At 50.7% G+C, this 27,924-nt stretch overlaps 1 protein-coding gene across 2 annotated transcripts; it reads right to left on the bottom strand.

Annotated features, from left to right (window-relative positions):
• Nucleotides 1-5: 5 nt before the first annotated feature.
• On the bottom strand, nucleotides 6-27,743 carry LOC104581026 (serine/threonine-protein phosphatase 2B catalytic subunit gamma isoform). Of its 2 annotated transcripts, XM_088521488.1 has the most exons (15): nucleotides 27,642-27,743; nucleotides 15,564-15,761; nucleotides 15,149-15,273; nucleotides 10,523-10,634; nucleotides 9,119-9,264; nucleotides 8,447-8,586; nucleotides 7,812-7,889; nucleotides 7,631-7,725; nucleotides 6,788-6,913; nucleotides 6,063-6,140; nucleotides 5,095-5,121; nucleotides 4,111-4,192; nucleotides 3,567-3,664; nucleotides 1,544-1,573; nucleotides 6-407 (listed from the first exon to the last, which is right to left on the bottom strand). In XM_088521488.1, the coding sequence occupies exons 1-15, from the start codon at nucleotides 27,691-27,693 to the stop codon at nucleotides 229-231; spliced, it is 1,566 nt and encodes a 521-aa protein (XP_088377614.1). In that variant the 5' UTR covers nucleotides 27,694-27,743; the 3' UTR covers nucleotides 6-228. The 2 variants fall into 2 exon arrangements, with proteins under 2 accessions (XP_088377614.1, XP_088377615.1); XM_088521489.1 differs by lacking the exon at nucleotides 5,095-5,121.
• Nucleotides 27,744-27,924: the final 181 nt, after the last annotated feature.

Genomic DNA, 27,924 nt, shown 5'->3' with positions numbered 1-27,924 from the left:
AGCAGTTAGATCGGTTGCTAAATTAAAAAAAGATGGACTTTTTATATATTGAACATAAATAAAAAAATTACAAAATGGTCACCTTTCTTACAGAATGGATGCAAACTGGATTATGAACGTGCCTCCAGGTGAAGTTGGTTTCTCCCCTGCCCCCACCCCACCCCAATAATAAATAAATAAAATTCATTAAGTTTTGGATCCTTTAGTGGTGCAGATTGGGCGTGCGGGTTACGGGGCTTTCTTCCCCGTGCCGTTCTTGTCTGCAGAGTTTGTTGAGGTTACCAAGTTCACGGGCCCGTCCGAGTGCACGGAATCCTTGCGCGGCGGCATGCGCTCGTTGATGCGGTCCAGCCCCCGGGCCTCCTCGAAGCTGCGGATCTTGTGCTGCGGCGAGAAGCCGCGGATGGCTACGGAAAAAACAGGAGAAGGGTCAGGCCGGGTCCCACGCGGGGTCCCACGCCACGCACGGACAGGACAAGGTCGGGGCAGCAAAAAGCACGTGTCTGGTTGAGGGATTTGCACCATCCTCAGCTTCCAAGGACCTCAGCAGCGCCTGGGATCCACGCGGGCTCACCAGGATCCCCAGGGAGCCAGCAGTTGCTTGCTCCCTATTTTTTTCCCCCTCTTTTAATACCATTTAGGAGGCCAGACAAGTGCTCCATGTCCCCAAACACTGAAATCTCGGGAAACTTTCAGAGCTGAAAAAAACCACGATACTTTTAAAGGAAACAAACAAAAAAAACAAAAGAACAAAGCAGTGAAGACACCACCACAAGGCATTAACTTCAGCACAAACCACACACTGCAACACCACGAGAAACGGCTAGTCCTGGGATCACAAGTGCAAACTTCATCTTGCATGACCAGGAGATGCACAGGAAGCCTCACGAGCCAGGACATCCCACCAAGGAGCATGGATCTGTTTCCTTACTATCAGGCTGAGTACAAAGTCCTTGCAGGAATAACACAGATCAAACGTTAAGTCTTATATTAGAGATATAAGGGGTTGCTCCAAGTCTTTTTACAAGGACTTGGCCATTTTGCAACAAATAATGAACGTATGCTGCTGTTCATCAGCAGTTGAGCAGTGCTACCCAGGAGAAAATAAAGGGACTTTATGAATCTGCTATTCCTACGGGAATTGCATGGAGACTCCAGCTTCTCTCTACAGGGACCATCTCGGCCCACCTGTGAGGAAGGCAAAAATTACACCCGAGACACAAAGTCAGCCACTTTCTGGGTGATTCTGACCCAATGTTCCGGCAGGAGGGAGTTATCCCATGGACAAAGTCGGCCACGAGGCACCCAAATCTGACTGCAGGGCGCTCGAGAAGCCCCAGCACCGTCTGCTCTGTTTGCACTAAGGCTAAAATCGCCTCCAAACAGCCCCGGGAGGGGATTTTTTTCATGATTTTTTGGCTTCCCACCCATGCTCCCCCACTTCTGGTGATGCAAGAGTAAAAAGGAGGGCTGCTGAAGCTCTTCAAAGCACACGCACGCACACGCGGAGGCGCCGCGGGCTCTCGCGGCGTTCCAGCCATACCTTCCCGTGCCTCTACCGCTTCTACTGTGGCTGTAAGACAGAAGAGCAGTGGCATGCAAAAATGGAGACAGAAAAAAAAACAAGTGACAGTGAGTGAGGTAACGACATCGCTGCTACCGCAGAGCCCGCGGCCTCCCCACCCTGGCGACGGCTGAAAAGTGTCTGGGAGAGGAAGAGGTGACGGGAGCTGGAGGCGGGAACGGGGCTCGCTCCGGTCTGGGCTCCTTCCTGGGCCCTGCTGTGTCCTGGGGGAAATCCGACGGAGAGGTGCGGGGAAGGCGGGCGGATCCCGGGCACTTCAGTTATCCCATAAATGAGCTAATGCTTCGGATGGGCTTCGGTTCCAGCCCTTCAAGTGTTACCAAGCAACGAGGCAGCACAGGGCTCCGCGGCGGCTCCGACACCTGGGAGCCGCCACGTCCCCGAGGGAGGCCGAGGACAAGGACAGAGCCAGGCGCTTCCAGCCTCAAAATGCTGCAGTTTCTGCTCCGGGCACAACACAGAGGCCACGTGGTCCTGGAGGGGGTGAGTGATGAAGTGGGAAGGGGGAGAAGCACGAGGAGGGCGCGAGGAGCAGGGTGCTGCGCGGGGCAGGCCCGGGTGCCGGCGGATCCGCAGCCGCCAAGGACGGAGGGGCAGGACACGGGGCCTGGGAAAGCAGCAGCAAAGGTCCAGCTTGTTTGTCCTATCTGCAGGAGCCAAATCCCGGCTTCCTTTGCCTCGGGAAGCTGCCTACTCCCTGTTCGGGCAGGGTCGAGGAATCCCTGGAGAGGGGAAGGTGCCGGAGCGCAGGAAAGCGCGACCCCGCGCTCCGAGCAAGGCCGCGCAAGGAGCGCGAGGTCTCGAGACGAGCACCGGCTTCCCCCGCACGCTCTGCTCTCCCTGCAGCAGAACTGGGGCAACAGAAACCATCGTGGTTGCTCTAAGTGGAAAAAAAACCTAAAAAATATCCTCCTCCTCCGTGCGCAGAGAACGCCATGAGTTTGGGAGCGACAGCAGAGCCTCCCGCCCGCAGGAATGCGCGGCAATATTGACGCGTTTCTCACTCCTGAACTATTTAATCAAGGCAATCCCAGAACAAGCCCTCTCCGGCGCCCTCAGGAAATTACCCGGCGCTGATGGGAAGGGGAAGCAGGCTGGTTGGGTGCCAGCATCCCAAGGCTGGCGGCAGGAAAGGATTCAAACGCTGGATTACAGGATTCCCTCTGGGGACACGTGTGGCTGGGCTAACTCGTTCCCTGACCGTCGGCCAGGCGAGTTGGGAACGCGCGGAGTGCGGCCCCGTCCTGCTGGCAGCGCACCGATAGGACAGCAAAATGGGAGGGAGCAAAAATATCTGCCAAAAAGCACAGGGAAGGAACCTCCCAAAAACATGGGGCCTCCAGAAGCCGTAATGCGGAACACACAGGCCTGGAAGAGGAGTCTTGTGATGCTGGCTGGATCTAAGTTTCCTCTGCTTGGGCTTCACTATAGGGTCACAATCAGGGGGATTTAGTTTAATTTAAGAGCAAACAAAAGCAGGTTTTTTTACTACTACATTCAGACACGCATTATGACACAGAGCTGAGCCTCCTCTGATGCAAGCTTAGGAGGGAGATAAGCCATAAAAATCATTACAGAAAGAGAATAAAGCAATAGCCATGCTTGATGTTGATAGGGAGACATTCTGGGATGCTCCCCACGTCCTCACCTAGGTTTTCTACTCTTTCCTACTTCTCCATCCTCCTGCCCCAGGCGCCGCCTCTCGCGCCCGCCCTGGTGCTTTGGGGCGGGCGCAGGGACACGGAGCTGCCGGGTCATGGAATCATAGAATGCTTAGGGTTGGAAGGGACCTCTAGGGATCATCTAGTCCAACCCCTGCACACGCAGGGTCACCCAGAGCACGTGGCACAGGGCTGCGTCCAAGCGGGTTTGGAGATCTCCAGAGAAGGAGACTCCACAACCTCTCTGGGCAGCCTGTTCCAGGGCTCTGGAACAGGGTCACGGCATCGGAGCGCGAAGCGGGAGCTGCTCCCGTACTCACCGGTCTGCAGGGTCTGCCTCCCCCCTGAGAGCACTCCCAGGGGCAGGGTACCTGTGGGCGTCAGGCCTTTGAGGGTCAGCACGCTCTCGCTCTCCTCCCTGCAAAGGAGAGGCCACCGGTTATTGGGACAGCAGGATGACACTCACACGGGTCCCTATGAGGGCACCTGGCAGGAAAACTCCACTCGGGATGCGGATGGGCTGTGCCGACCTGCTGGACACTGAGCAGATCCAGGGGGCCTCATTCAGGAGCTCTCCTAATAAGTTAACGTTTACTTAACACACCTCAGAGCTATGGCAAATGCATCCCAATCTGGAAAGGGATCCACTTGATCCCTTTGATGTAATGGATGTAAAAATGAAGTAAAATGAAGTGTGTTTTACTTAATGAAATGATGTAAAAATGAAGTATGTTTTATAAGGAGTTCTCCAAAAGGACACTGCCTGCCCACTGCTTTCATGGAGCCATGAGAGCAGCTCATGAATGTCTCGTTACCCGGAACGCTAACGAAACCTGGACACCAAATCCCGAGCTGCTTCCTTACCGAAGGACCGAGAAGACTCGTGCCATCTTCCCAATGGCTCTAATCTTATTCCTGATGATCTCCTTACGGACTGTTGTCCCACCTTGAGAGAGAGAAAAAAAAAAAGGCACCAGCATGTGAAAGGTCCTCCGTCCTGCTTCCAAGGCACAGGCAATGTCAGTATGAAGCACCTGTCTGACTCCAGGAAAGAAGTCATGGTTTACAGAGTCACAGCTACACTCTTGAGAGAACAGTGCTGAGAGAATGACGGTCAGGATGGCAGTGAGAAGGGCAACACCGAGATGACACACGGATTTAAAAGTCTACGGAGAGTAGAACCACCAAAGGAAACAGATCAGATAGTTCTCGTTTGAAGCTCACCAGGTTTGATCACACTACACAGGATGTAACACAAATGACTCAGCCATGTAGACACAGTTTTGCAAGGCAGAACACTGACGAATCTGACTGCTGATGAACACCAGGCTGTGCTCGCCGCGGGGAAGTGTCACACAAGCATCAGCTTTGACATCCAACACGCGCAGTGAACGGCTGGCCGGAGCCTTGCAACTCTGCTTCGACCCCACACAAACACAGAGTGAGTTACGTGAGCTCCCCTTCCGCTATACAGACCAAACATGAAAGAAAAGCATGGAGGGTAACTGAAAACAAAGTAAAAGAAGTAACAAATACATCTCCTCTCAGCTGAGATTCTTCAGATGGCCCAACTACACATTAGAACAGTACAAGCCAAACCGGAGGTCTAACATGCACCGATGGTTCAGCCATGCACTAGGTGGCTGCATTCAGAAGTCAGATAGAAACGTGACCCCGTTTCTCAAGTTCCTGGAGGAACGCAGAAGGGTTAAAAAACACACGGCGCTTATGTTAAAACTGAAAGGGGATGAAGAGACTGCCCAACTAGTCAGCTATTCAAATCCACTCCAAGGAATCTGGTGGCACAGGCAGTGAAAATTAAGCTTGTAGCAAAGTCTAGCTGGGTACCTTTCTGATAGCTTGAAATGTAGTGATCTTCAGGGAGAGGAGACACCAAGAAACAAGTAGATGAAGACAGAGATAGAAGAAACAAATTTAATTTTCATGGGAGGGAGAAAGGAAAAAAAAAAAAAAAAACGAAATGCAATGGGAAAAGCGGGTTAAAGTCTCAACCAGTTGATCGCAGTGGCACCTTGTTATACCACAATGGTGTTCTGCTTCTGTGCTGTAATATATTACTCCACTCTATAAGAATTTGCATCAGCAGCTCCCCTGTTATCCCCACAGTGTCCCCCATGCTTGTGCACTTTGCTCACATGCCCGTTTTTAGGTGCAAGCCCCACTTCTGCATCTCAGTTTCCATTAGGTGCCCACCTCACTTTGAGAAGGTGCTCACTCGAAAAGCGAGGTGGTGACTAAGGGGAAATTCAGGCACAGAGTCAATCAATCAAAGCAATTTCCCCCTGGTATCAGAGCTGCACATCAGTGTAACAGTTTTATCTCCTTACATATAGCTTAAAATCAAGACAAAAAAAATCTATTTTTCAGGACAATATGAGAGCCACCTAACCCAGGAGTTCAATGGGTGCATGTTGTAGCTTAGGCTCTACACTGCAGAGCAACAGAAAAAAAATGGGTAAATATTTTGATACAAATAATTTTGAGTAGGGAAGGGGGAAAACAACAACTTGGGAGCAGCCTCTGTGAGTAGCAGGAAATAGTTCTCCAGAGAAACTGGCAAGAAGTGGCTCTTGCTATGAATATAACTACATTTCACTGTGACTGAATAGCAAAGGGGAGAAAAAAATAATAAAAACCCCACATATCCTACCCAGGACTATATGAGTTAGCCAAACTGGAGATCCTGGCTGGGCATCCAGCTCCAAACCAGATGCTGCTCACTTGAACTAGCGTCATCCTCCTTTCCCCAGCTTCACCCCCACTGTTACCAGCTCAGCTGTAATAGCAATCGTTACCTTCCAACGTCTCATCACCATCTGAAATCAACTCATCATCGGAGCATATGTTGAGGATGTTAACGAGCATTTCTGTGACTGCAAGAAGTACAGACAGGAAGATTAGAGAGGCCCCGTGCGCGCGCTTGGCGAGCAGAGGGATGTGGAGGACGAGCTGGACGGGCAAATGGTTTCAAGGTCATTCCTACTCTGGAAGTGGAAACCCAAGGCTACTTTAGAGCTGCTGGTACCTCGCAGCAGGGCCCAGAGCAGACCACACACTTCACACCTTCTGCCAAGGAGGTGGATGCAGTCCAAGCACATTGCAGATGAAGCAGACGGGGAGTAGGATGCCAATATTCTTGCAGAACAGCCTGGCCTCACTGAAGGTCCCACCCTCCTCAATCCAAAGCTGCCACCCTGCTCCCAGAAGGGCAGAGCTGTAGGGAATTCAACCTTGGGTTCTGCATTAAGCCCTTTGGACTTTCAAGCCATCCTCAAAACATCCAACATGAGGTGGAAGTTACAACGCACCACGAGATGGAAAACACGTTTGTTGGAAAGGGATCTCCTTGAACCTGAATTGCTTTCCAGTGCTATTAGAGATTAATAAATTATAACACTGCCTGCCAGCACCAAATTTTAGGTTTGCAAACATTTAATAGCCTGGGCGACAGGTTTTTAGAATTGCAATGTACTGTTACCAGTCACTAGGCAAGTTGAATGAAACTCCAAACATCTCTTACCCTTTTCCCCTACAAAAGGCAAAGACCATGTGAAGACATCCATGAAGTTTGGAAGCCAGTAGGGATGAGGGGAACAGTTGAACTGCCTGATGTTCATGACGTTGTTTTCGTATTTCAGTACAGCAGCTAGGAGAGAACAAGAAAAGACAAACACACGCCCGTAGGCAATGTCAACTTCAGGGAGTTGTACCTGCAATTTCATTAATCAATAGCGACAAGTTTGTACTCATGCAGGATCAAGCTACCAGTTCTCCAAAATTAGAAGGCTTAAGCAATTTTTTTTTTGTTTACCCATTGTTTCACAAAAGCTCATCAAAATGAAGGGCAATTTAATAAAGCTATTAACGTTTGTGCAAATCAGAAGCAGGGAGCGTAGAGCCAAGATCCAAAGCGAAGGGAAGAAAACATCTGAGGAAAGTTTCCCGTAGTAAACACTTGGCATTAAGGAAGGGGACAGAGTGAAGTAAGAAAAGCTAGCTTAAAAAAAATAAGAAAAGAAAAGAAAAGAAGGAAAAAAAAGAGCAGCTTCTTCTCTTTTATGGCAGCATTCATCAATAGTGCTCAGTTGTCATGTGGCTGGAAATGAAAGCATTATTCCAGCTTTATAACTTGACAGCTAATTGCAACAGTAATACATTAAGTCTTTGAGTCAGAGGACCCAGTCACTTCCAGCTCCTCAGCTGCCATTAGTTTAGCATATAAAGCTCTTTTTCATTTCATGCATAAGAATGCAGCTTGAGCAGAGGCAGAGTGGGCAAAGCAAGAGAGAAAAGGATTTCCTGAGAGCAAGAAGCCAGTCCTGACACTCAAACAGCAGCAGGGCCCTGGCCTTGCCAGCCTTACCCTTGTTGTTATAGACATCTAGATAATTTGGTGCGGAGAAGATTGTGATTAATGATGGAAAGCCTGTTGTCTGGCTCTTCCTGTACATTCGGTACCTGAAAAACAGGCTAAGTGTTAGCATACTTGTCTGGCTGAGGATAGCCCCAATGCAGAAGGAGTCTGCTCAGCTCTCAGCACCTACCCGGCGTCCTGGGCTTCGTGGGCTCGGATCACAGATAACAAACTATTGTTCTGCAAAAATTCACAAACTGCAGGATAACTGGAAAACAAAAATTCAACATACATTAGCATGCAGAAAGGAGAACGGCCAGCACCCATGGTCTTGGCTTCAAGAACAAGCCACTTGCTGCATCCATTCGGTTGCTTTGTGCCTAGCATCCCTAAACAAGGCCAGAATACATTACATCATTGAAAAATTAATTGCAAAGCATTCTGTTAGCCAACCCCCTGGTGCCAAATCCTCTCTATCTGTCAGGCTACAAGCGGTCTGTCAGCAAAAATGTTCTCTTTTGGACCAGAAAGGATTATTTCCTAGAGCTCCTGGGATAGTCCAATGCCTGAAAACCTCTCAAAGGACACTGCCAGTGACCAGTAGTCTTGCTGCTGTCCTGGTATCAGCAACGTGGCCAAAGAGAGCTCAGTGTTGAAGGAGAAGACAAGATTTTGTGCATTTGAGTCAACTGAAGACTAGTGCACAGCCAGATACACTGCAAAGTCTCATGAAGTGATCTGAACACCAGTTTGGCTCCCCATATCTCTTAGCATAGGCAAGACCAAGAGCTCTGGTCCACAGGAGCTCCCAGGATCACCGCTCACCTGTAGAAATAGGAGCAGCCGCGAACGGTGTTGTGGGTGAAATGCTCCAGGGTCTTCTCGTTACCATAATCCTCTGATGGATCTGACCACAGCAGGTCACACATTGGACCAAAGGCTGGAGGCTCCTTAAACCTGTCTAACTGAAAAACAAACACAAAATCAGGACAAGGCTGATGAAAGCTGCCATGACTTGGTAACACACTAGCTTATAACCCCATATTTTGAAGACAGGCTATTTTAAATGGGAAATTAGAGCTGTGGCTATTTTTCCTCCCCGAGAAGGATTAATCCTCCTTGTTGCGTGACAGAGGAGACTTCCCTCCTTCCCTTTTTGCTTCACTCTCCAAATCTACAGAAGAGACCCCTGGCACAGGCATGCAGAACACAAGCTGCAGCCTGAAACTCCATGCACTAACCAGGAAAAGTGCCTCTCTCCAAGCACTTATTCAACCTGGCACACTTGGAAGGGGGGAATGCTATTAGGCAGTTGCCATTAGCAAGTTTACACTGTTAATTGTCAACTATGCTCCCCCTCTTCATTACTGCAGGAAAAACCAGTGCTTTATTGCATCTGCAGGCCAGGGCTGACAAAGCAGAAACACAAAGGAGCTGAATCCCAGTCCCAGCTGCCCACATAGCCTGAGGCACGAAAGGACCCCAGAGAATACTTACTTTCCTAATGTCATCTAGGCATGTGATTTCTGGAGACAGCCCCCCATGAACACACAGGAATTGCTGGTTTAGGAGGGCAGCAAGAGGAAGACAGTCAAATGTATCCATACATGCATCGTACACTCGCTCCGAATACTTGATTCGACCTGAAATCAAAGAGAAATAACGTGGCTTTCCCCAAAGCAGCTTACAGCAAGCCTCCAAGTAGGTTCTGAACATCCCTCTGCATTCCTGGTCGAAAGGGACAACAGGATCTAAGACCCTGTTGATCTCCTGCAAGATCCTCAAGTGCTCTTGCAGTGCAACCCCCTAACAGGGCAGCAATAGGTTATCGGGGCCAGATCATGAAGGAACCCCTGCAACTACTATAAAACATGTCTTGGTTACAAGAAAAAGCACAGGAATGGGAAGGTTGCTTTTCCACCGCCTTGATTTCAGAGATACTAAAAGGTTTTGCCTACACGCTACTACACAGGAAAGGGAAGGCAGTATCTTCTCTTTTGCAAAGAGGAAGATTTACTGCCTCTAACTCCCTGGTTCAAATCGTGCCCAGCTCAACAGGGGCTCATCTACCACCATCTGATGACTACAATATCCAGCACAGAGCTGGCCAATGTCTTTCAAGCCATTTCTGAGCAAACAGATGTCATTATCTCAACACTTATCACCTTTACCCTGTCCTGCAGCATCCACAACTGAAGGGCTAAAGACTGGATTTGTCCCTTGCCAAAAACTATTCCCTGAGGTCAGGTCCTTGAGCAACTGTTGCCTAGTACAGAAGAGCACATCGCTGGGGTATATCTATTTTTTTATTGCTTTGGAGGAATATTGGTCATTCTCAGGGGAGAGAGGTCATTCCCCAACCTTACATCAGCACTATTTTAGAAAAATATGTAAATGCCGTGTGAAACTATCTTTAACTAATCTAAAATGATCTTAAAGGTAATGATTCTCCCTAGTGCAAACACTGAGGAACAAATCCTTTATTTGCTTCCAGTTGTAATCACTGATCCCAGCTGCACAATCTGGAGCTGGAAGTCATTTGGCAGTAATTATATGTTGCTGGGCCTGAAAGTCGGAGGGGGAGACCAGGGGGGACGCCTGCAACTGGCTCGTCAGCAAGACGAGGAGATGGCCACGTATTTCTGCCATCCACGTTCACTCCTCGGGAGCAGAAGGCCACATCAACCCATAACTTGGTACCTCGCAGGACTTTTATTGCTGTTTTTATTTTAGCAGGAGCTGAAACAACCGACGAGGAGCAAAGCAGTGTGTGCAGGGGAGAAGGCAACAGGCTGGCACTGTTTTTTGAGAGATAGCCCGTGTCACCCGTGGCGGGCACAGAATGAAGAGCCTCACCTGGCCGCTGACACAGTTAAATCCTCACGGTCTGGAGATACTTACATTCCTGCTTAAAGGTGAAGTATTCTGTGAGGTGCCTGCATTCATGGTTCCCTCGAAGGAGGAACAATGTTTTGGGATGATTTATCTTTAAACTCCATAAATACAGCACGCACTGTAAGAGAGGGAAGGAGAAGATGGCATGTCATAAAAACCTTTCATGGGGCACTAATCATCCATAGGCTTCACTAAGTGTTTCTGGGAAGACACCCAACGAGCTGATTTCAAAGTGGAACCCTGATAGAAACCCAGCTCCATAACGGGCAGTAGATCTTATCCTGGCCAACTCCATCGGCGAGGGAAGCCACGCTGTGTTTCTCTATATTAGGCCTGAGCTGGAGAAGTGACAAATGACACCGCGTTCGGCTGCAAAGGGACTCGGGGCTGGGTGGGGGCAGCTTCTCCTTCCAGCAGGAACCAAAGCAAAAAGCGCCCGTTTTCAGAGCAGCAAAGCAAAACCAGATGTGAGGAAGATGCACGAGCCAGATGTCCCGCTGCAACGTGAAGCAGAGAGCATCGAGCACAACAGACATAACCACCTCCCTAACCATTTTATCAAGTGCATTAAACACCAGAAAAATTAAGCACGATCTTCTTTACCGAGGTTTTTCCCCCCACTGCTGTTTTTATGCTTACACTTCAGCCACGTGAAGTTTGAGTTCAAAACAGGAAAACCCTGGACAGAAAAAAAAAAAAAAAGCTCAGTAAAGCCTTCTGGCTTTGAAAAGTGCTTTCCACATCCCCTATCTGAGCAGCAACACCTGTAAAAAGATCATCTTTGATGAGGCACAGACCAAAGTGAAATGGAAACTGGCACTTCAGCAGGGCCCCAAAATATTCCATGTGTTTTCCCAAGGGGCTGGAGGAGAGGGATGGCTGGGACACAAGAGCACTCACCTCTCAGCACCCCGGGCTACCAAGTCAACAGTTAAATCAGCTGATATCTGCTCTAGGGAGAATGCTACCGCTTTTCCCTTGGTTTTGAGTGCTGGAAGGGCAGCCCATAATGACAACGAGCTGTAAGACTGGGATTAAAGGTTCTAATAAGGGCTTACCCTTTTGGCTGACGTGCCACAGAAATGGCACTCTTTCAGAACGGGGCCGGGGAGGCTATCAGCAGTTTTACACTTAAAAACGCCAGCAATCCGGTGCCTACAACTCCAGGAATCCGCTGCTGTGCCATGGAAACAGCCTCCAGGACCAAAACGAGCCCATCTCGAGCTACATTCCAGCAGAGACCTTAGATATCATGGTATTCGAACACTGGACCTCTAAGGTAAGCTTTACATTAATCACTCTAGCTAAATACAGGGATCTGATGAATCCCAAGGAGTTTCTACCTAGCTCAAATCCCACCCCCTCCCTCCAAAAAATAAAAAGGATTACAAAGAATTTTAAAATTGAACAGAAATAGCATCAAGGTACATTGTAGGGTAATTTAAGCTCTGGTTAGGGCTAGCAGAAGTAATGCTTTGTTATATCTATTAGCAGGAGGAATGCTCCCAACAAAAACATTTATAATTATGCTGTGATTTAAAGCTAAGGACGGGCTAAGGACCAGGGAAAGCCTCCAACCTGCTTCCACTGGCTCCAAGCAAAGCAGGAATGCAAAGACACACCATCAACACAGAGGAGGATATTGGGATTTAAAAGCTGTTTTTGCATTAATGATGCGTAGAAGGCTCGCAGTGTGGAAAAGGGTGATTTTAAAAATGTGTTAACATTTTAAAATGGAATAAAAGTGAACAGAGGTACTCAGCAGCATAATTCTTCCTGAAAAGACTGGAATTCTACCTGGTTCGGGGCTATTTCGCAGGCAACCTCAAAATTTGGGGGCTGCCCAACAGAAAGGTACAGGGGGTCAATGACGAGTAAAGAACATTCAAGAGTCCTTGCTAGCTCTGGAACAGAAACGAAGCGGATTTCTACATTCCCATGCATCAGATGTTTCCTGGTGTTTTGCACAGATCTTTTTGCCAGCTTTCCGAGGCACTGTGCCCAGGAATTGATTACTGGATGTTTACAACAGCCTAATAGCAACTTGAGACAATTATGGATTGCTGGATTGGAATACTCTGCTCCTCTTTCCACTCTGGCAGCTGATGCCCAGGCCCGTGCCCGGCTCCAGGCCGCTCTCCGGAGAGGGAATCTCAGCATGCATCCTTCAGTCGGATGTGTTGGAGAGCTGCAAAGGGACACGACAGTGGAATGCTGCTGCAGGAAAGCAGGATGGGCGTCCTCTTCCCACACCCCCTGCTCGTGGTCACAATAACTGTCCCACTTTCATAATTAATAAAACAATCCCCTTCACCCTATGACGGCAGGCCCTGGCTTCGCCTCTCAGCGCAGCCCGTGGCCACGTCCCGGGCCAGGAGGTGCAGCCACAGGCTCAATAAACACACGAGCACTTTGGGGAGCATCTTCTCCATGTGCAACCTGGCGAGTGGCTCCGTGGCTTCCCAGCACGGCCCTGCGCCCTCCCTTTAGGCAGCAGCAGTCTCAGCTTTCTCAGCTTCCCTTCCTTCCTCCGCCTTTTTCCTTCTTTTCTTCCTCCACAAACGCTCTCCGTGGCCTCATTACACACACTGGGAATGAATGTTTTTAAATGAGAATTTCCCGAAGCCAGAGGCCCAGAAATAATTTGCTGGAGATATCCAGCCGAGCTGATGAGCAGAGGCTTGGGGGCTTTTTAAAGGTCCTGTCTGAACCATGAACTGCTGTTTTCACCTTGACAACCAAATATTCGCAGCAATAGGGAAAACTTACAGGGGTTATGCAGGCTGCTAACAAGCAACCCAGTTTGCCTTAGCACCTCCCAGGCCTCCAGTTTTGCATCTTGTTTCCTGATTGCCTGCATCAGGATGCAATTATACAATTACCTCCTATTTCATTCACTTAAAAGGTCATGATTATCAGCTGCTCTGGGCAGGCGCTCGACAACATCCCCACTCGGCCTCTGGATGCCCAGGCCTGTGCTGTGAGACGTGAATCCTGGTGCTGCTGCTGCTCTTCACCTTTCCTGCAGCTAAAGCAGGGCCCAACCTGGAGGCCTTTCCATCTCCTAAACCTCTGGGACAGAGCGATCCCAGCTGCAACGCTAAATCATTCCAACAGCAGCCTCTGCATTGAGGAGGGCGGTTGCTACAGCTGCCAGGGAGCTTTGCATTTGAGAAAAGCCTTGCAAAAAACTCAGGCACAAACTAGGTGCGTTTAACTCTTTGTTCATAGCCACGGTGCGAAAAATGCAGGCACAAACCAGGTGCATTTAACCCTCTGTTCATAGCCACAGGGCTAAACTGCTGCCATTTCACTACAGAAATGTGTCGCGTGCCCGAGCGGGAGCCTCTCACAAGGCATCGGCCACGCGGTGGGTGGGAAGACAAGGCCCACGGCAGCAAGAACAAGGGGTCGAGCCTTCGAGGTGCCACTTATCAGTGACATTTGCAGCAGCCCCTGCATGTGCTAATCAAAGCCCACCCCAATTTGTGAAAGATCAGTGCTAGTTTTGGGGGGTAAGAGTGCAGTTGGTGGCTTGTCCCTCTGTACTGCGGAGTAGGGGGGAAAGGGGAAAGAGGAGGGTCAAGAAAAGCATGAAAATCTTAATGCCAAGAGCTTAGAAAACCCAACTATCCAGCCCCAAAACGCTGGGCTCCTCTGCACTGTACTGGAGCACAGGCCTCAGCCAAATCCTCCAAGAATTTCTGGCTCCCTACGGCTTTTCAGTCTTCCTTCTGAGGAGGAAGGACACAAATCCAAATAAAACTCCTCTTCCCAGCAACTCTGTTCTCCAAGACGGAGTCATCCGTCACTTGGGATTTTTTTCAGTGCTATCACAATGTGCAGAGGTCACAGCACAGATCCCAAACGCAGGCATTAGCAATGGAATCCCCAGGGGGTGAGAGCACAGGATGGGAAGAGCACATGGCTGCCCAAGGTCTGTAAAATTCATGTACAGACCAGGGGTTCGATAATCTCATTTGAAAACGTTTCAGTTAATTCCTTCCTTGGAAAATCTTCCTATCTCAAGCAGAATTGCACCCAGCAGCGCAGCTATTAACTGAAGCACATGCCTTTCCTATGAGAATGATGTCCTAATACTTACTGTCACTTCCAGGTCCCACCAGCACTGGTTTTGCCACCTTTTAAGCCCCGTTTCTCAAATGTCACCTGTCACATTGCCTCTCCCAGAACAAGCCTCCCTTTGCTCCTCAACTCTGAGGAAGGAAAAGGCTGCAATCCCGTGGGGTCTGCAGCTTTGCTAACAGCTCTTTCTGCTCTGGCACTTGCAGATCTTCAGTGAGTCAGAAGCAGCCATGAGTTCCCATCAATTACTTTGCCCTTTCAGACCGACACCTCTCAGCATTGCCCAGTACTTGGTCAGTGGTGACCTACAGAGCTGCATTAGCCCCACTGCTGCTCTTTAGCTCTGTCCCTGTATGAGGACATGATTCTCCACCACAAGTAACATCACATTTGAGCCACACTTTCACCATAGCTGTGCTGCAAGTTACCTGCAATGGGATTTTCATCATATGCAAAAGGGTAAAATTCAGCATAAGAGCTCTGAATTAGCTAAGTTATTTCAGTGCTGCTAGTACTAACATCAACAGGCTCAATTTGAGTTGTCACCTCTATACTGAAGTAGCCTCTGTCCACGTAGTCTCCCAGGAAGAGGTAGCGGGTGTTATTGGGTGAGCCTCCAACTTCAAATAACTTCATCAGGTCAAAAAACTGCCCATGAATGTCACCGCACACTGGGGGAGGAAGAACAGCACAAAAGAGGGTCAGAATTACATGCTAAGAAAAGAAAGGTCATGACAGCAACAGGGAGCATAGCACGGCTTCGCTCTGACCTAAGCCACCCCACTTTATATGAGAGCTTCTGTAAAGATGTGCTCAATCTGCCCTAGCAAAACCCTCTCTTCTGAGAGTTCATATAAAAACCTCGCTGGTGCAAGGAGCACAGCAGAAACCCTGCGACTTGGAGCAGTTTGTTTCCTAGCTGTGTCTCCATTAGGATCGCAGCCATGGGAAGCATTCTGACCTGTGATGGGAGCCTCCACTTCGATCATGGTCTTCTCGTGCCGAAGAATGGCAGCCCCGTCGTTGATGATCTTGAGGGCAGCATCTTCTTCCAGGCGCCCTTCCTTCACCAAGTGGCTCTTCAAGACGTCGAGCCGAGGCTTCCCGTCCTCAAACACCTCCTTCAGAGTGAGCCGCTGCGTGGGCGGGAAGGGGACAGCTGGAAAGGGAAGCGGAGAAGTTAGCACAGCTCTTTCAGGGGACAGAGCTGCCGTCTTTTTGGCAGGAGCCGCTCCTTCCGAGCTGAAGGACGAGCACGCATTCAGCAAGACGCTCGCGCTAAAATTATGCTCTCAAATACCCAAAGAAGAGTAGGGCTGTCACAGCAACCAAAGCTACACCCCTCAGCACGGCTAGGAAGCCGCCCAAACGCCATATGCATCCCCAGAAAACGCAGGCAACGAAGCCCTCTCCCACTTCGGTGAGCTTAGCTGCCATAGCATTGTGTTATGGCAGGACTGCATGCAACGAGTGCGAACCCTCTGATTGACTCATCTACCCTTTCCTAGGCCAGGTTAATTAAAAACAGAGAAAATAATAAAAAAAAAAGACGACCACGTGACTCTCCCATCACACTGAAAGGCTTAATTCAAAATAAATGGCAGGAAGGAGGGCTGGATGTTTGGAAAACAAAGGAAAAGTGGAAGTAAAAGCCCACCGAGCAGATGTGAAGGCAGCTGCTCCCGCTGACGGCAGCGCTTTGCACCTCAACACAGCGACGGGCACCCCAGGTTTGTGCCCCAACCCTCACTGGGCAAGCCCAGGGCTGCCCCAAAACGCAAAGGCTCCAAAACCTGGAGCTTTCTGTGGGTTTTTAGTCCTCCTGATGCCCGCATGGGCCCACAGCCATGCGCCGGGTGACGCGTCACCTCCTGCACGTCCATATGATTTGCACTTAACTGGAACCCAGCTAGAGGAGAAAGGTGCAGAGGAAGCTCACGGGCTCCCCAGCCATCCCCTGGCAAATTTAATGGGTAGCAACCTTGCAGCAACCACTAGCAATGCAAGGAGCTCTTTTAAATGCAAATCGAGGAGCCGTTTAGTTGAGAAACCCAGAGGGCAGAAAGCAGAAAGGCAGCACAAGAGATTCTCTGCAGCTTGAACATCAATTTCCAAATCCCACGAAATGTAGGACAGAGGAGAACGAGCGCAGATATAATGAAAGGGGACCTCAGTGCCAGCTATAACGTGGCCCTCTTTCATCTGCTGCTTTGAAAGTTTGGCTCTGCTGGTCGGGCACTTGTGAAGTGCCCAATGGGCCTTGAACAGTCCAGGACACACGCGGTGCTTTCCCCAAGGAGCCGCCAATTAAAGAGGTTTAAGCCAGAGCCCTGCACATACCAATGCAAGCTTGGCACGGTATTTTTACTGCATGAATTGCTCATCTCTATGGCCTAAAAAGGGTGACCTCTTTGGTAACTGATGAGAAACTCTACATTTTGCAGAATTTAGTTATTTTCCCTCCACAGTGTCTGGATTTCTGTAAGGGCAGCGTCATTCGCACTGCAGAAGGAAGCAGTGGGTCTCACATATAAAGAGGTTCAGATGAAGAAATGGGAGCTGGAAAGATTTCACTGCAAACACACGTGCAGGACTGCTGGATTCACAGGTACCTGGATGGACCAGGCACTTGTCCCAGCGCCTGCATCTGACTCCAAAGGAAGCCTGGGAGCACCTGAAGGTCAAATGATTTGCAAGGAAGAGAAGAATACTCAGGAGAAGTAGGAATTTTCAGCACAAACTTCTACATTATTGCACATCCAGGCCTTCAAGAATGGCGACTAGTTCCAGAGACAACCTGAGCTAGCTAAGAAAAAAGCCCACAGAAGTTTCCACAGAAAGTTTAATGAAAACAGCACAAAGTGACCAGAGCTGCAATGCCCATCACGCAATTCAGAAAAGATGCACAGAAAGCTCCTGGCAGAGGCTGCTTTGCCTTTTCTTGGTAGCCCTAAGCGAGCAGAGTTATGCAAGATAAAATATGAGGATATGCCGACGCGAGCAGCCAAGAACTTTTATGTAAGTTCTCACTGCTGGCTTCGCACAACTCGACTCCCACGAGGAGCCGGGCACGGCAAGGAAACAAGGAATTGGCTCTGCACGTCTGCAAGCCAAACCCCAGCGCGTGGCTGCAAGCTTCAAAGAAAGAAATCTGCTCTGGAAAAGCAAGACCAGGACGGTTTGGGGGATGTACGGACACGCAGAGACCTTGGAGGAAACAAGGGATTGCTCCGTGTTGCTCCTTTTCCACCTGAAATGTTTCCCACCTCAGGTTGGGCTAGCAAAATGCCATCCACGATGGCCGTTTCCTGCATGCAGCGAGGAGGACAAATACTTAAGTAATTAGTGTGGTCAAAGCAAGTAATCCTGTTAGCCAGTATAACTTGTATAAAGGCCTTCACCAACGCAGTGTGAGCAGTTATCTGACACTGGTACCCCTTTTTTTTTTTTTTAAGATCTAAAGGTTTCCCTGGCTAATGCTCAACGCTGTTGAAGTGACCCATCGTGTAAGAAGGTGCAGGGGATGGAGGAGGCCCTGCTGGCCTGGCCTTGCAGGGCGCGTGGCTAAAACCTTTCACCTTGAGGCAAGGGGACAGCAAAGTGTCCTGCTCATTCCAGAAATACATCATCTCACCAAACCTTCGAGCCAGAGCACCAAACTGACCCGCACAACCAGCTCCTTTCTCGCAGGAAAACGAAGGATGAGGCATCCACAACATCCAGCTGCTTCTAGACATGTCTTGCTGTGATCTTCACGCCGTCTTTCCCCTGCTTACATTGCGCCCAGGCTGATTTATACAACAAAACCTCTAGGTCTGGGGCTTGCAATTCCTCAAGGGCATCAGCCCCCAGCCGATGAATCGCAGGGAAAACGCTGCAATTCCCACCCTGCTAAGAGGACGGACATGAGCACCCAAGCCCTGCGCATGGAACACAAGCACGGGTGAACTTTGAGGTGTAAAATGGATTTAAAGGTCAGCTGTGCTATAAGGAGCACAGCGAAAGCAGGATCTTTGCTGGTCTACAGTGCAAGGGTGATCTGCCAAGAAATTAATGCAGAATTGCCAGTCCATGGGCACATGGGTGTTTCTGACAACTAAAAAGGAGGCTATGGATAGGGAGAGATAGGAGAATTTGACAAAAAGCTGCTTTTTTACCATGAACTCTGCAAAAACAGACAGCTGAGTCCATCAGCAAATGAGCTCATCTGCTTGTCCCCTGCCACCAGACCTGGACCGTGCCACCACGTCCACACGTCGGCCGTGTCCCTGTTCCTCACGGCCCTTCCAGCACGGACAGGGTCCAACCACCTGCCCCAGCAGCAGCTCTCACCACAGAGGGTTAAAACCAAACCTGGATCCTGCCATCCGTGTTGGAGGTTGCATGAGGACAGCCTTTCCAGGGCCAAAAGGGCTGAGTGATGCACACCTCCTGAGAGAGCAGCCAAAGCCACGGAGGAGAAACCAAAGTGATTATCGTATTATTGTTTATACATTTAAGAGTCACTCGGATGACTGTGCAGAGCAGCAAGTGGGATTCATTACTGAAAAAGGAACAAGTAGTATTTACGACAACTAGGCAAGACTTAAGTGTTTCCCCAACCAGCTGGGGCTTCTGAAGAGAGGGGTGTCTGGCACCCAGGACCCCAAAAGCCACCCGGGATTAAAAACACTCAGTAGGAAACTTGGGGGATTGTCCTGTGGGTCCCGACCCATGTGGGGATGCATCTACGGAGTGGGTCATGCAAGAGTCTCTGCCTGCTCCTAGTCAAACACATGGCATCACACGCAAAGAGCTGAACAGAGGGGTATAGATGCTTTTTGGGGAGAGAAAGTACGTTTCAGGCATTCTCAAACTGCAAGTCCAGCCCCAGCTAAACTAAGCAAAATCAAAGCCATCATTTCTATACTCAGAAACACAAGGTACTAATAAATTCCAGTTACTGAACCCTCCCCACTCGTGGTAGAAGGCATTTAAAATATTTGACTGACATTAGCTAAAAAAAATGACAATTCAGGATGACGGAGAGATCTAAGTGTTGAGAAGATCAGATCCAGCTGCCAAAGGTAGGAACACCCTGGGCAGAAAGACTGCATGGGAGGCAAATCTGTCACCTCTGAGAGGCTAAGAAACAGCTACTGTTGAACCACTCACAGCAAGAGCAGGAGGTCAGTGGTTTTCTTCCCAATATCCAAATAGCCCGACGCTATTTTTATCAAACCCCTATTGCCATTCACGTGTAACCTACATCCTTTCATTGAGAGCTGAGCAAAGATGAGGGCTCCACGGCGGAGTGGCCGGGAGAAGCCCACCCGGTTGAGTGACGCCAGGCAGCAGCGATGCCGCTTTGTGGGCACAGGAGGCTCCGGTTTCCGCACCGCGTTAGCGGTAATTAACACGGGATGAGTGCTCCGAAGGCAGGTGATGGATGGCATCTCTGTCACAGCTCCAGCTGCTCCATTTGTCCCGGTGTTTCTCTATTAAGGGGTCCCGCAACATCCTCCTGTGGTCCAAGACCACACGTGCCTCCTTTGCACAAGTATCTCCTCCAGGTGCCGTAAGATCCCACGGTGTCCGCTGTGCGGATCGAGAAAGGAGAGCCAGAGAAGCGGCATTCCAAAGCAGAGCCCCAAGGGGAGAGCTCCCAGCCATCAGCTTCTCACCAGGGCTGGGATTTCGAGCATTAATGGCACTGCAGGGCCGGCTGCTACACTGAAAGCCAAGCAAGGCCAGGAAAGGATGCGGAGGTTCAGCCACCAAAAGCAAGGATGGGCTGAACCCCAGCAATTAGAACAAACTTGCCAAATCACAACTTCCCGATGGTGCTAATATTTACAAACCTCCAATTTTAGCAGGGAGTAACCTTTGCTTCTTGAAATTACGATCTGTACGAGTTTGTGGTCATAACAACCCCAAGGACTCTTTGCTGTAAGAGCCCCTCTGCTCATTTACAGGAGATTTCCTCTCCCTTGGAGCGCCTCCGGGTAGGTTTACATGGGACTCGCCTGCAAAAACAGATGTGTTCTTGATAGCGATTTTTCAAAGCCTGGACCCAGCCCTGACAAATAACCCGTGTCATTTTTCAGTCTGAGGCGGTGCTGGCGCGGGAGAGTCCTGATCCTGCTATGCCACAGTGTTACTGCTCTCCAACTGCAGAAGCAATGTGGAAACCAAATCATGAAGGAGAGCAAATATATTGCTCCTCCAGCCTCCTACCACCTAAGGAAATAAGTAATTTATCCCCTTGACACTGAATTGTGCTGCATAAATAATATTCCTATCTCAGAAGAGTCACCAAGTAAAGCAAACACCTTCCTTGCATAAATTCTGCCAGAGCCAGAAACTTTATTATTACAGTTTCTTCCCCTTTGAAACCATCACGCCCTTTATCTTCATTAACATCTGACACCAGATTTGGGCGTCTTCCTCATCAATTCTGCAAGTCTGATTTCCCACAAATCCTTCCAAGCTGAACAATTTCTTGGAAGGGGGAGAGATACAGGAACAGTCGTCACGATACTAGAGTCAAACAAAACTGAGAAAGGCCAAGAGCAAAGCCAAGAGACTAAGAAATAAGATATCTAAATTCAGTCCCTGGGTTGCATTTTAGAAGCCATATAGCTCCTAAACCTTAGAGCTACTACTCTGCTCCGCACTCATGTGAACTCTTTAAAAACTTTACTCGGGATAGAGCACAATTAGCCTTAAACTATTTTTCTGCTGGCAAAACATCTACCCCAGACAGCAAAATAGAGCTATCAGACCAGGAGGAACAAAAATAAAGGGTGTTTTTGCCAAAGTAAACCGAGGCTACTCAGGGAGGTTTTATGGACGCGGCTCCACAAGCCAAGACTCCCAGAACCGGTAGGCGAGCGCGGCGAGGACGGCCGGAGCGCGCGGCGGAGCGGGGCGCACGTAGGGCTGCGGCCCTGCGCTCGGAGATTAAAAGCAGGAGTATTTAATTAGAACAGAGGCGACTTAAGGCTGTCACTGCGCATCAGCCGCTCGGCGCTCAGCTCGGGGAGCCGTCCGCAAACCTTTCGCTGTGCAAATTAACTCTTCACGCATGGATTCGTGCCCTGCCGCTGGGATTTCCCCACGAACGGCGCCGAGCTGCAGCTGAGACCCAGATTCGGGCTGCATGTTTTCCAGGAAGGGCAGCAACACTTGGCTTGCTCTGGCGTAGCAGGTTGGCTCAGAAATGCAGTTGGCAGCCACTGACCCTATTCCCCTGCCTCCTTGGTGCAATACAGATATTAAAACTGTATTTTACTTGCTTGCAAGGGTCCCATTCAGCTTGCGGTGTCTGCACTGCTCTGCTCCATCTTCCACTGAGCAGTGCTGATGCGGATTTGCCTGGGATTGTCATTGAGACAACCTGTCCAGGGCCAAGTGCCACGCGGGTGACACGGCCTCCTAACACCACTGAGAGCCAATTCACCAGCAAGTGCAAAGATGAGGCCTAAGCCCTGAGAAATAGCCTGAATAAAAACCTCTTTGAGATGCTCCATGTCTTCCCAGTGGTCCAAAATACATGTATTCCTCTGAAACGACTGCTCAAAAACACACTGACCGCAGAAGATCGGTCCTTTTTCCTTCACGTGTTCCATCAATGGGATGTTCTCCTCTGCTGACTTGCGAGAGTCGCTACGTTCGAGTTGGAAAAGAAAAGAACAAGCAAAACCTCGAGGTCTACAGCAAACAGCTGCAGCTCCTCCTAACGTGATCTCTCCAAGGGAGATGAGGGGATTCCTCGATATCAGCAGGCAGGGAAAGTCGCCACCTGCTTCCGCAAGGTTAGCGGGCGGGAGCAGTAGGATCTTTGTGTCCCGGATGGATTCCCCACCTGCCTTCCCCTCCAGGAAACCCTTGCGTTGCCCCAACTTTGGGATAATTTCCACCATTTTACCTCCCATCAGCTTACACAGGCTCATTCTCTGGAGGAGGCAAGGGAACGGAGCGATTCCGGGAGCGCCGTCGGCATCAGTCCTGCCTGCTGCTGGGAAAAGGGAACGTCCACAATTATAGGAAATTCATCCTGCAGCACTAGTCTTCCATGCGAGGAGATCACTGTGCTCTCTCACCATGTTTGGCTTGGGGTAGGGAAAGTGCTTTAAATTTACATCTTAAAACCATCAGCACTGCAAAGGTATTTACTGAAGGGGGAGAAGCACTCAGGAGTCAAGAGATTGATTTAGATTTCCAGATAGATAAAGCCAACAAGCCCTATATAAGCAGCAGAGCCAGGCTCCCAGCTGGAGGAGGTCACATTACTCAATACACTCACATCCACCTCTGCCACTAATGGAAACACAGCGAGATCCTATTATGGCTTCGGAGCTGGAGACGCTGCAGTCGGAGAAACCAGGGAGATTTTGCTTCGGAGGCTGAGGCTGGAAGTCGGAGTGCAGCCCGGAGAGCGTAACCACCCTCCTGCCTGCCAGCAAAATCCTTAAAAAAGAGCAAAACCGGGGCTTATTTTCCTCCTTTGGAGTACCCTGCATATCCAGGAGCACCCACCATCCTTTATATCCCTTCCAGCCCATGTCACCCACTGCCCAACCGCCTGTCCCCGTGGCTGCCCGGCGCAGCCACCCAGGCATTATAGGATAATGCCGAGGCCTTTACGTAGTCCGTTTCCTCGCTCCCGCTGCTTAATGATGCCTAATTCCATTACCACGCAGGACATCAACACGCTGCACAGCGAGGAAACACACCCGGCATCCCAACGGCAGCTCTGCGGGAGCGCACGGGATGGAGCGGGGAACTCCTGGAAAACGGCACCGAGCCAGCACGGATATAGGGCTCCGAGCAGCCTCCGCGGATCAGCACGTGGCTCTGCCCTCACCAGGACCCCCGGATTTACCTAAATAGCTCCGTTCATCACCAACGGCCCAGCGCTCGTTACTATTTTAAGCCAGCACCCTGCCCTACTTCCTACAGACTCGATTGCTAAGTAGCAGGCTGCCTTCCTCTCCTACCCAGAAATACCTTTTAAACCAAGAAATACAGCCACAAGAGAAATTTCTCTCACCTCAGCCCTGGTTTATTAAATAAAAATTACTGTTTGGGCCCCACACCTTGCTAATCCAAGCTCATTTGCTCCAGTTGCTGCAGGATGGGCTCTCTGAGCAGCAGGCACGGTCTTTAATGGGGAGAATGGAGTTAACCTCTCCCAAACTGGCATCCAGAGGGCAGGAAAATTGCACTGCATGGGAGACCCGCAGTCTCTCTTCCCACCTCCGGGAGCATCGGCCCACTCCGGAACAGCCCGTATTTTCTCAGAGAAAATGAGACACCCTCCAGTGTTGTTTCCCTGGCGCCTTATCCAAGTCTTCCGAGCGGTCTTGCCAATCAAGGCTGGCATTAGACCTTTGGTTTTGTCACCAGCGGTGGCATTCCTGTTAATTAGCACAGGAGCAGCACGTTTATATCACAGGCTAAACGGGATCAACTCGGGGAAGTCTCATACACGAGAACGGCACCGCTGGCTTCACTCGGAGCACCAGGGACACACTGCAGCTGAAACCCCGTGACACCGCGGGAAGTGCCACTTCGCGCCATATCCGACTTCTGCTTCATTTTTGCACCAAATGCCACACGATCCAGCAAGATCAGCACCAATCCCACAACCACGCTGGCAGGAAAGCGCTCCTCTCCCTAGCGCACGTCGCGCCTGCGGAGAATAAAGCATCCTTCCCGCAAGGAAGAGCCCCGGGCAGCAAGATCCCGAGCGAGAAGCACTCGGAGAGATCCCGGCAGAGCTGGTGCTATTAAGGGCCAGCTGCACTCGAGACCTTCTTGAGCTGCGTCCAGCCAAGTTGCTGGACTATGACACAAGCTGCTTTTTCGAGATGCCGCCGCCGCGTCTTGACCCGGATGGCATCCGCACGGCTCCTCCGGTGCGCCCCACTGCAGGCACCTTATCTCCATTTTTAGCCATTTAGCAGCTCCTTTTTTCCCAAGTGGAGCTTATAAGCTATAAAATGGCTACATTAGACAAAACAAAGCAATTAAGGCGTTATGGAAGACAAACAGTAAGTGAGCAGCCATTATAGTGATCATCCTACATATTTCTTCTTTTCAATAACAACAATTTCCCTTATATTTAAGCCCCACCTAAGCCTTTATTTGCTTTGCACACAATTGTGAAGCTACTTTGGCTTTTATATCAGTGTGTTCTGTTCCAAAACTGTATAGCTCGAGTCGTCCTCATCCACAGAAAGCCTAATGCTTAACCATTCAAGGGCATTTAAGGAATGACAGCTCGTATGGAAAACGAGGCAGACAAAGAGAAACTCTTTGGGCAGCAGGAGAAACCAGCACCTTCTCAAACTCCATCCTGGCAGCAACTTTGGGGGAGTTCTTCAAAGCCTCTGGAGATATATCAATCTGATGCTGTATTTTGGCTTCCCAAAGGAAAAGCTCCTGCAGGATCACTCGGAGCTCCCTGGGCGAAGGTTGTGGGTGCTTCTCTGTACCATAGTACAAAGACACCCATGTTTTCTATGTGAACGTGTCTTTATGCGGGCTCACCATCTAGACCCAAGGTAGATGTGCAGAAAGGAGGCTATGGAAAGACAGCGGCGCAAGCTAGGGAAGGAAGGACCCCTTCAGCTCATCTTACCTCTCCACAGAGCAGCAACCACGCAACTCTTCCTTATAATAGGGTGCAAATTAGCACAGGCACTAAACGACGTGCGCATTAACGCGCAACGGCTGCCAAGGAGGGAGCGCCGGATTCCGGCTGCTCTGTCTTCACCACCTTGCCAGCGGCGCGACATCTTACGAACTCACAGCTCGAGAAGATGCTCCACATCCTTTACTGGGGCTTGGCCAAATGTCTGAACACCAAAACCCTTCTTTTTGTTTTTTAAAGGAATTTTCAATGAATGCAATTGCAGGGCCAGTCAGTACAAGCTACCTCACAGCACTTCATGGGCTGTGGCCCTACTAGCCAAGTTGAGCCTTTCTGGCAGCGAAGATGACCAGCAAACGCGGACCTAGCTACGCAAAAATCACCCCAAATTCCAGGAGCGGCCCCAAGTGCCCTTGCAAGGACAGTGACTTTGAAAAATACCAACCTTGGTGAACAGCAGCAAACAGTCTGCTGGCAAACAGGGCCATTTAGAAGCAATTCGTGGCCTATCCAAAAATTAGAGATTTTAATAACGAACAAGAAGTTACCTGGGTACAAGTTTAAGCATAAAACTGGAGCAAATGGAAACACTGTATTTCTTCTGATTAAACATAATTATAGTTAATGTTTCTGCTGGGCTCTGGAGACGTAAATATATAGGTTAAACATAGTTAAAATTCTCATTCTACTTAATTGCAGGCATTTTCAACCAAGTGAAATTAGCTTTTACCTTCAGGTTTGAATTATTAATAAAACTGCAGACAATGTCACCACCTTTAAACAATAATCACAGCTGAGGCAGAAGATGCTCCCGCCCGGATTCCCGGATCACTCAAGCTCGCGTCCCACGCGAAGCCAGGGGAGCCAAGGCCACTCGGGCCATCGGTGCCATCCCCACGGCGTTGATAGGATTTCACAAGAAATGAACCCAAAAAGCGTGCGGGGAGAGCGCGGCAGCGGGGCCGGTGCGGCTGACCCGTAATGGCTGCATTGACATTACCTTCCCCGAACGAGGCCAACCTAAACACACGCAGCTGCCTGGGATTTAGCAGGAGATTTACAGTTTGCACTGGCCACTCAGGCTGCTGGAAGACCAATAAATCATAAAAGCCACACGCAGCCCTGGAGGAGACCCCAGCTCCTGCAAACGCATCCCAATTTCAGCCTGGTTTCTCGCCGCAAGCTGAGCCCAGCGCACAAAAAGCCCCCAGGAAAACCCAGCCCCGGAGCCTCCAAGCGCAGCCTGCCGCCCTATTCCACTTTCCCTTCATTTGAGGCCACAGTTATTAACATCTAAACATGTGACCAGCCACATGACATGCTAAAAAAATAAAAAATAATCACTTGGCATCTCTACCTTCTACTCCAAACCGGTCCAACATACATGTACGGGGAGGGCACCGTTCCGTGCCCAGATATTGAAGCCTTTCTTGGGAAAGGGCTCCGGGCAGCAGGAGGCTGCAGGCAGCAGCACCGCGGCCTCGCTCGTGGCACGACCGTGCGAGCGGGTACGGCACCGGCCTGCCCCTAATGCCGGAGTTTCTCCGCTCACATACTTCGCTCCTCGTTAACCGCTTCGGCGTCTTCTGCTCTTTCCAAAATAGCACCTGCTATAACGGGTCGTGCCGAGGGGGCCAGCTGGCATGGGCCGCGGGGCAGCAAGAGAGCGAGCGCAGCGCACGGGGCTGGGGGGACAAGGGGAGGCCCGAGATGTCAGAATTAGGGCAGGAGGGGTCTCCCTCCCACCTCCCATTTTATTTTTTTGGAGGAGGGGTGGGATAAAGGCTCCCCCGGGGCAGGGCCTCCCCAGGGATGGAGATTCCCCCCCAATGCCAAGCAGGGAAGCCCAAGAGCATCCCCCCCCACCCCAAAGGCTGCATAGACCTTGGGGAGGGGGGGTGTCCCCACACATGGCGGGTCCCCAATGCATCACCCTGCCGGGATGGCACCCCTTGCCCTGCACCTGGGGTGCACCTGGGTGCCCCCCCCCCTTCCTGCACAACCCCCTCCCAAGGGTGTCCCCCCCAAAGCAGGGGGGCCCCCCGCAGCAGGGGTAGCCCCCAACATCCCCCTTTGTCCCCCTGGACCAGCGGTCCCATCAGCTTCCCCCCGAACCCGCGGCTCTCCCAAACCAGACGTGCTCAGACACACCAGACCCTCCCCAAAACAGCCCCCCCCTCCCCAACAGGCTCCCCATGCCACGGGAGGACACAGATACCTCAGGTCACCCCTTCGCCAGGGGTGTGTGTTGGGGGGGGGTCCTGGTATTTGGGGTTGGAATGACCCCCCTCGATGTCCCCTCAGAGCAGCGTGTCACCCCCCCCCCCCCCCCCACTCCCAGCAGCGATCCCCAGGGCTCCCCCCCGAGCACCCCCAGGCCCCCCGCCGCCGGCCGCTCACCCTTGACGATGCGCTCGGTGGTCGGCAGCTTGTTGTGGCCGCGCCCGGACATGGTGGTGCCGCTGGCGGCGGTGCCGCCCGGCCTCGCCGCGCCGCCACCGCCTCCCCCCGCCCCTCGCTGCGGAAGGAGGGGGCCCCCCGCGACGCTGCTGCGGCGGCGGCGGCAGCCTCGGGACCCGCTCGGTGCCCAAGCGGCGGCGGCGGCGGCTCCGCGGCGCTGCCCCCCCCCCCTCCCCCGCCGCCTCAGCACCCTCCTCCTCCGCCTCCTCCTCCTCGCCCCGCT

Source organism: Tinamus guttatus, unplaced genomic scaffold (assembly GCF_059628265.1).
Source record: "Tinamus guttatus ecotype Peru unplaced genomic scaffold, ASM5962826v1 Tinamus_guttatus_pri_ptg000123l, whole genome shotgun sequence".
In the NCBI taxonomy this organism is placed as follows: Eukaryota; Metazoa; Chordata; class Aves; order Tinamiformes; family Tinamidae; genus Tinamus; species Tinamus guttatus.
Note: the sequence above shows the minus strand (reverse complement) of the source record. Positions and strands in the feature narration are given on the sequence as shown.

Bases quoted from the DNA above. Each gene is read 5' to 3' on its own strand.
- LOC104581026 (XM_088521488.1), bottom strand. From the start codon at position 27,693: ATGTCCGGGCGCGGCCACAACAAGCTGCCGACCACCGAGCGCATCGTC. The intron at 15,274-15,563 runs GTCAGAATGCTT...TTCCTCCCCCAG, and splicing joins AGTGGAGGCTCCCATCACAG to TGTGCGGTGACATTCATGGG. The intron at 408-1,543 runs GTATGGCTGGAA...TTTTTTCCGTAG, and splicing joins AGCGGTAGAGGCACGGGAAG to CCATCCGCGGCTTCTCGCCG.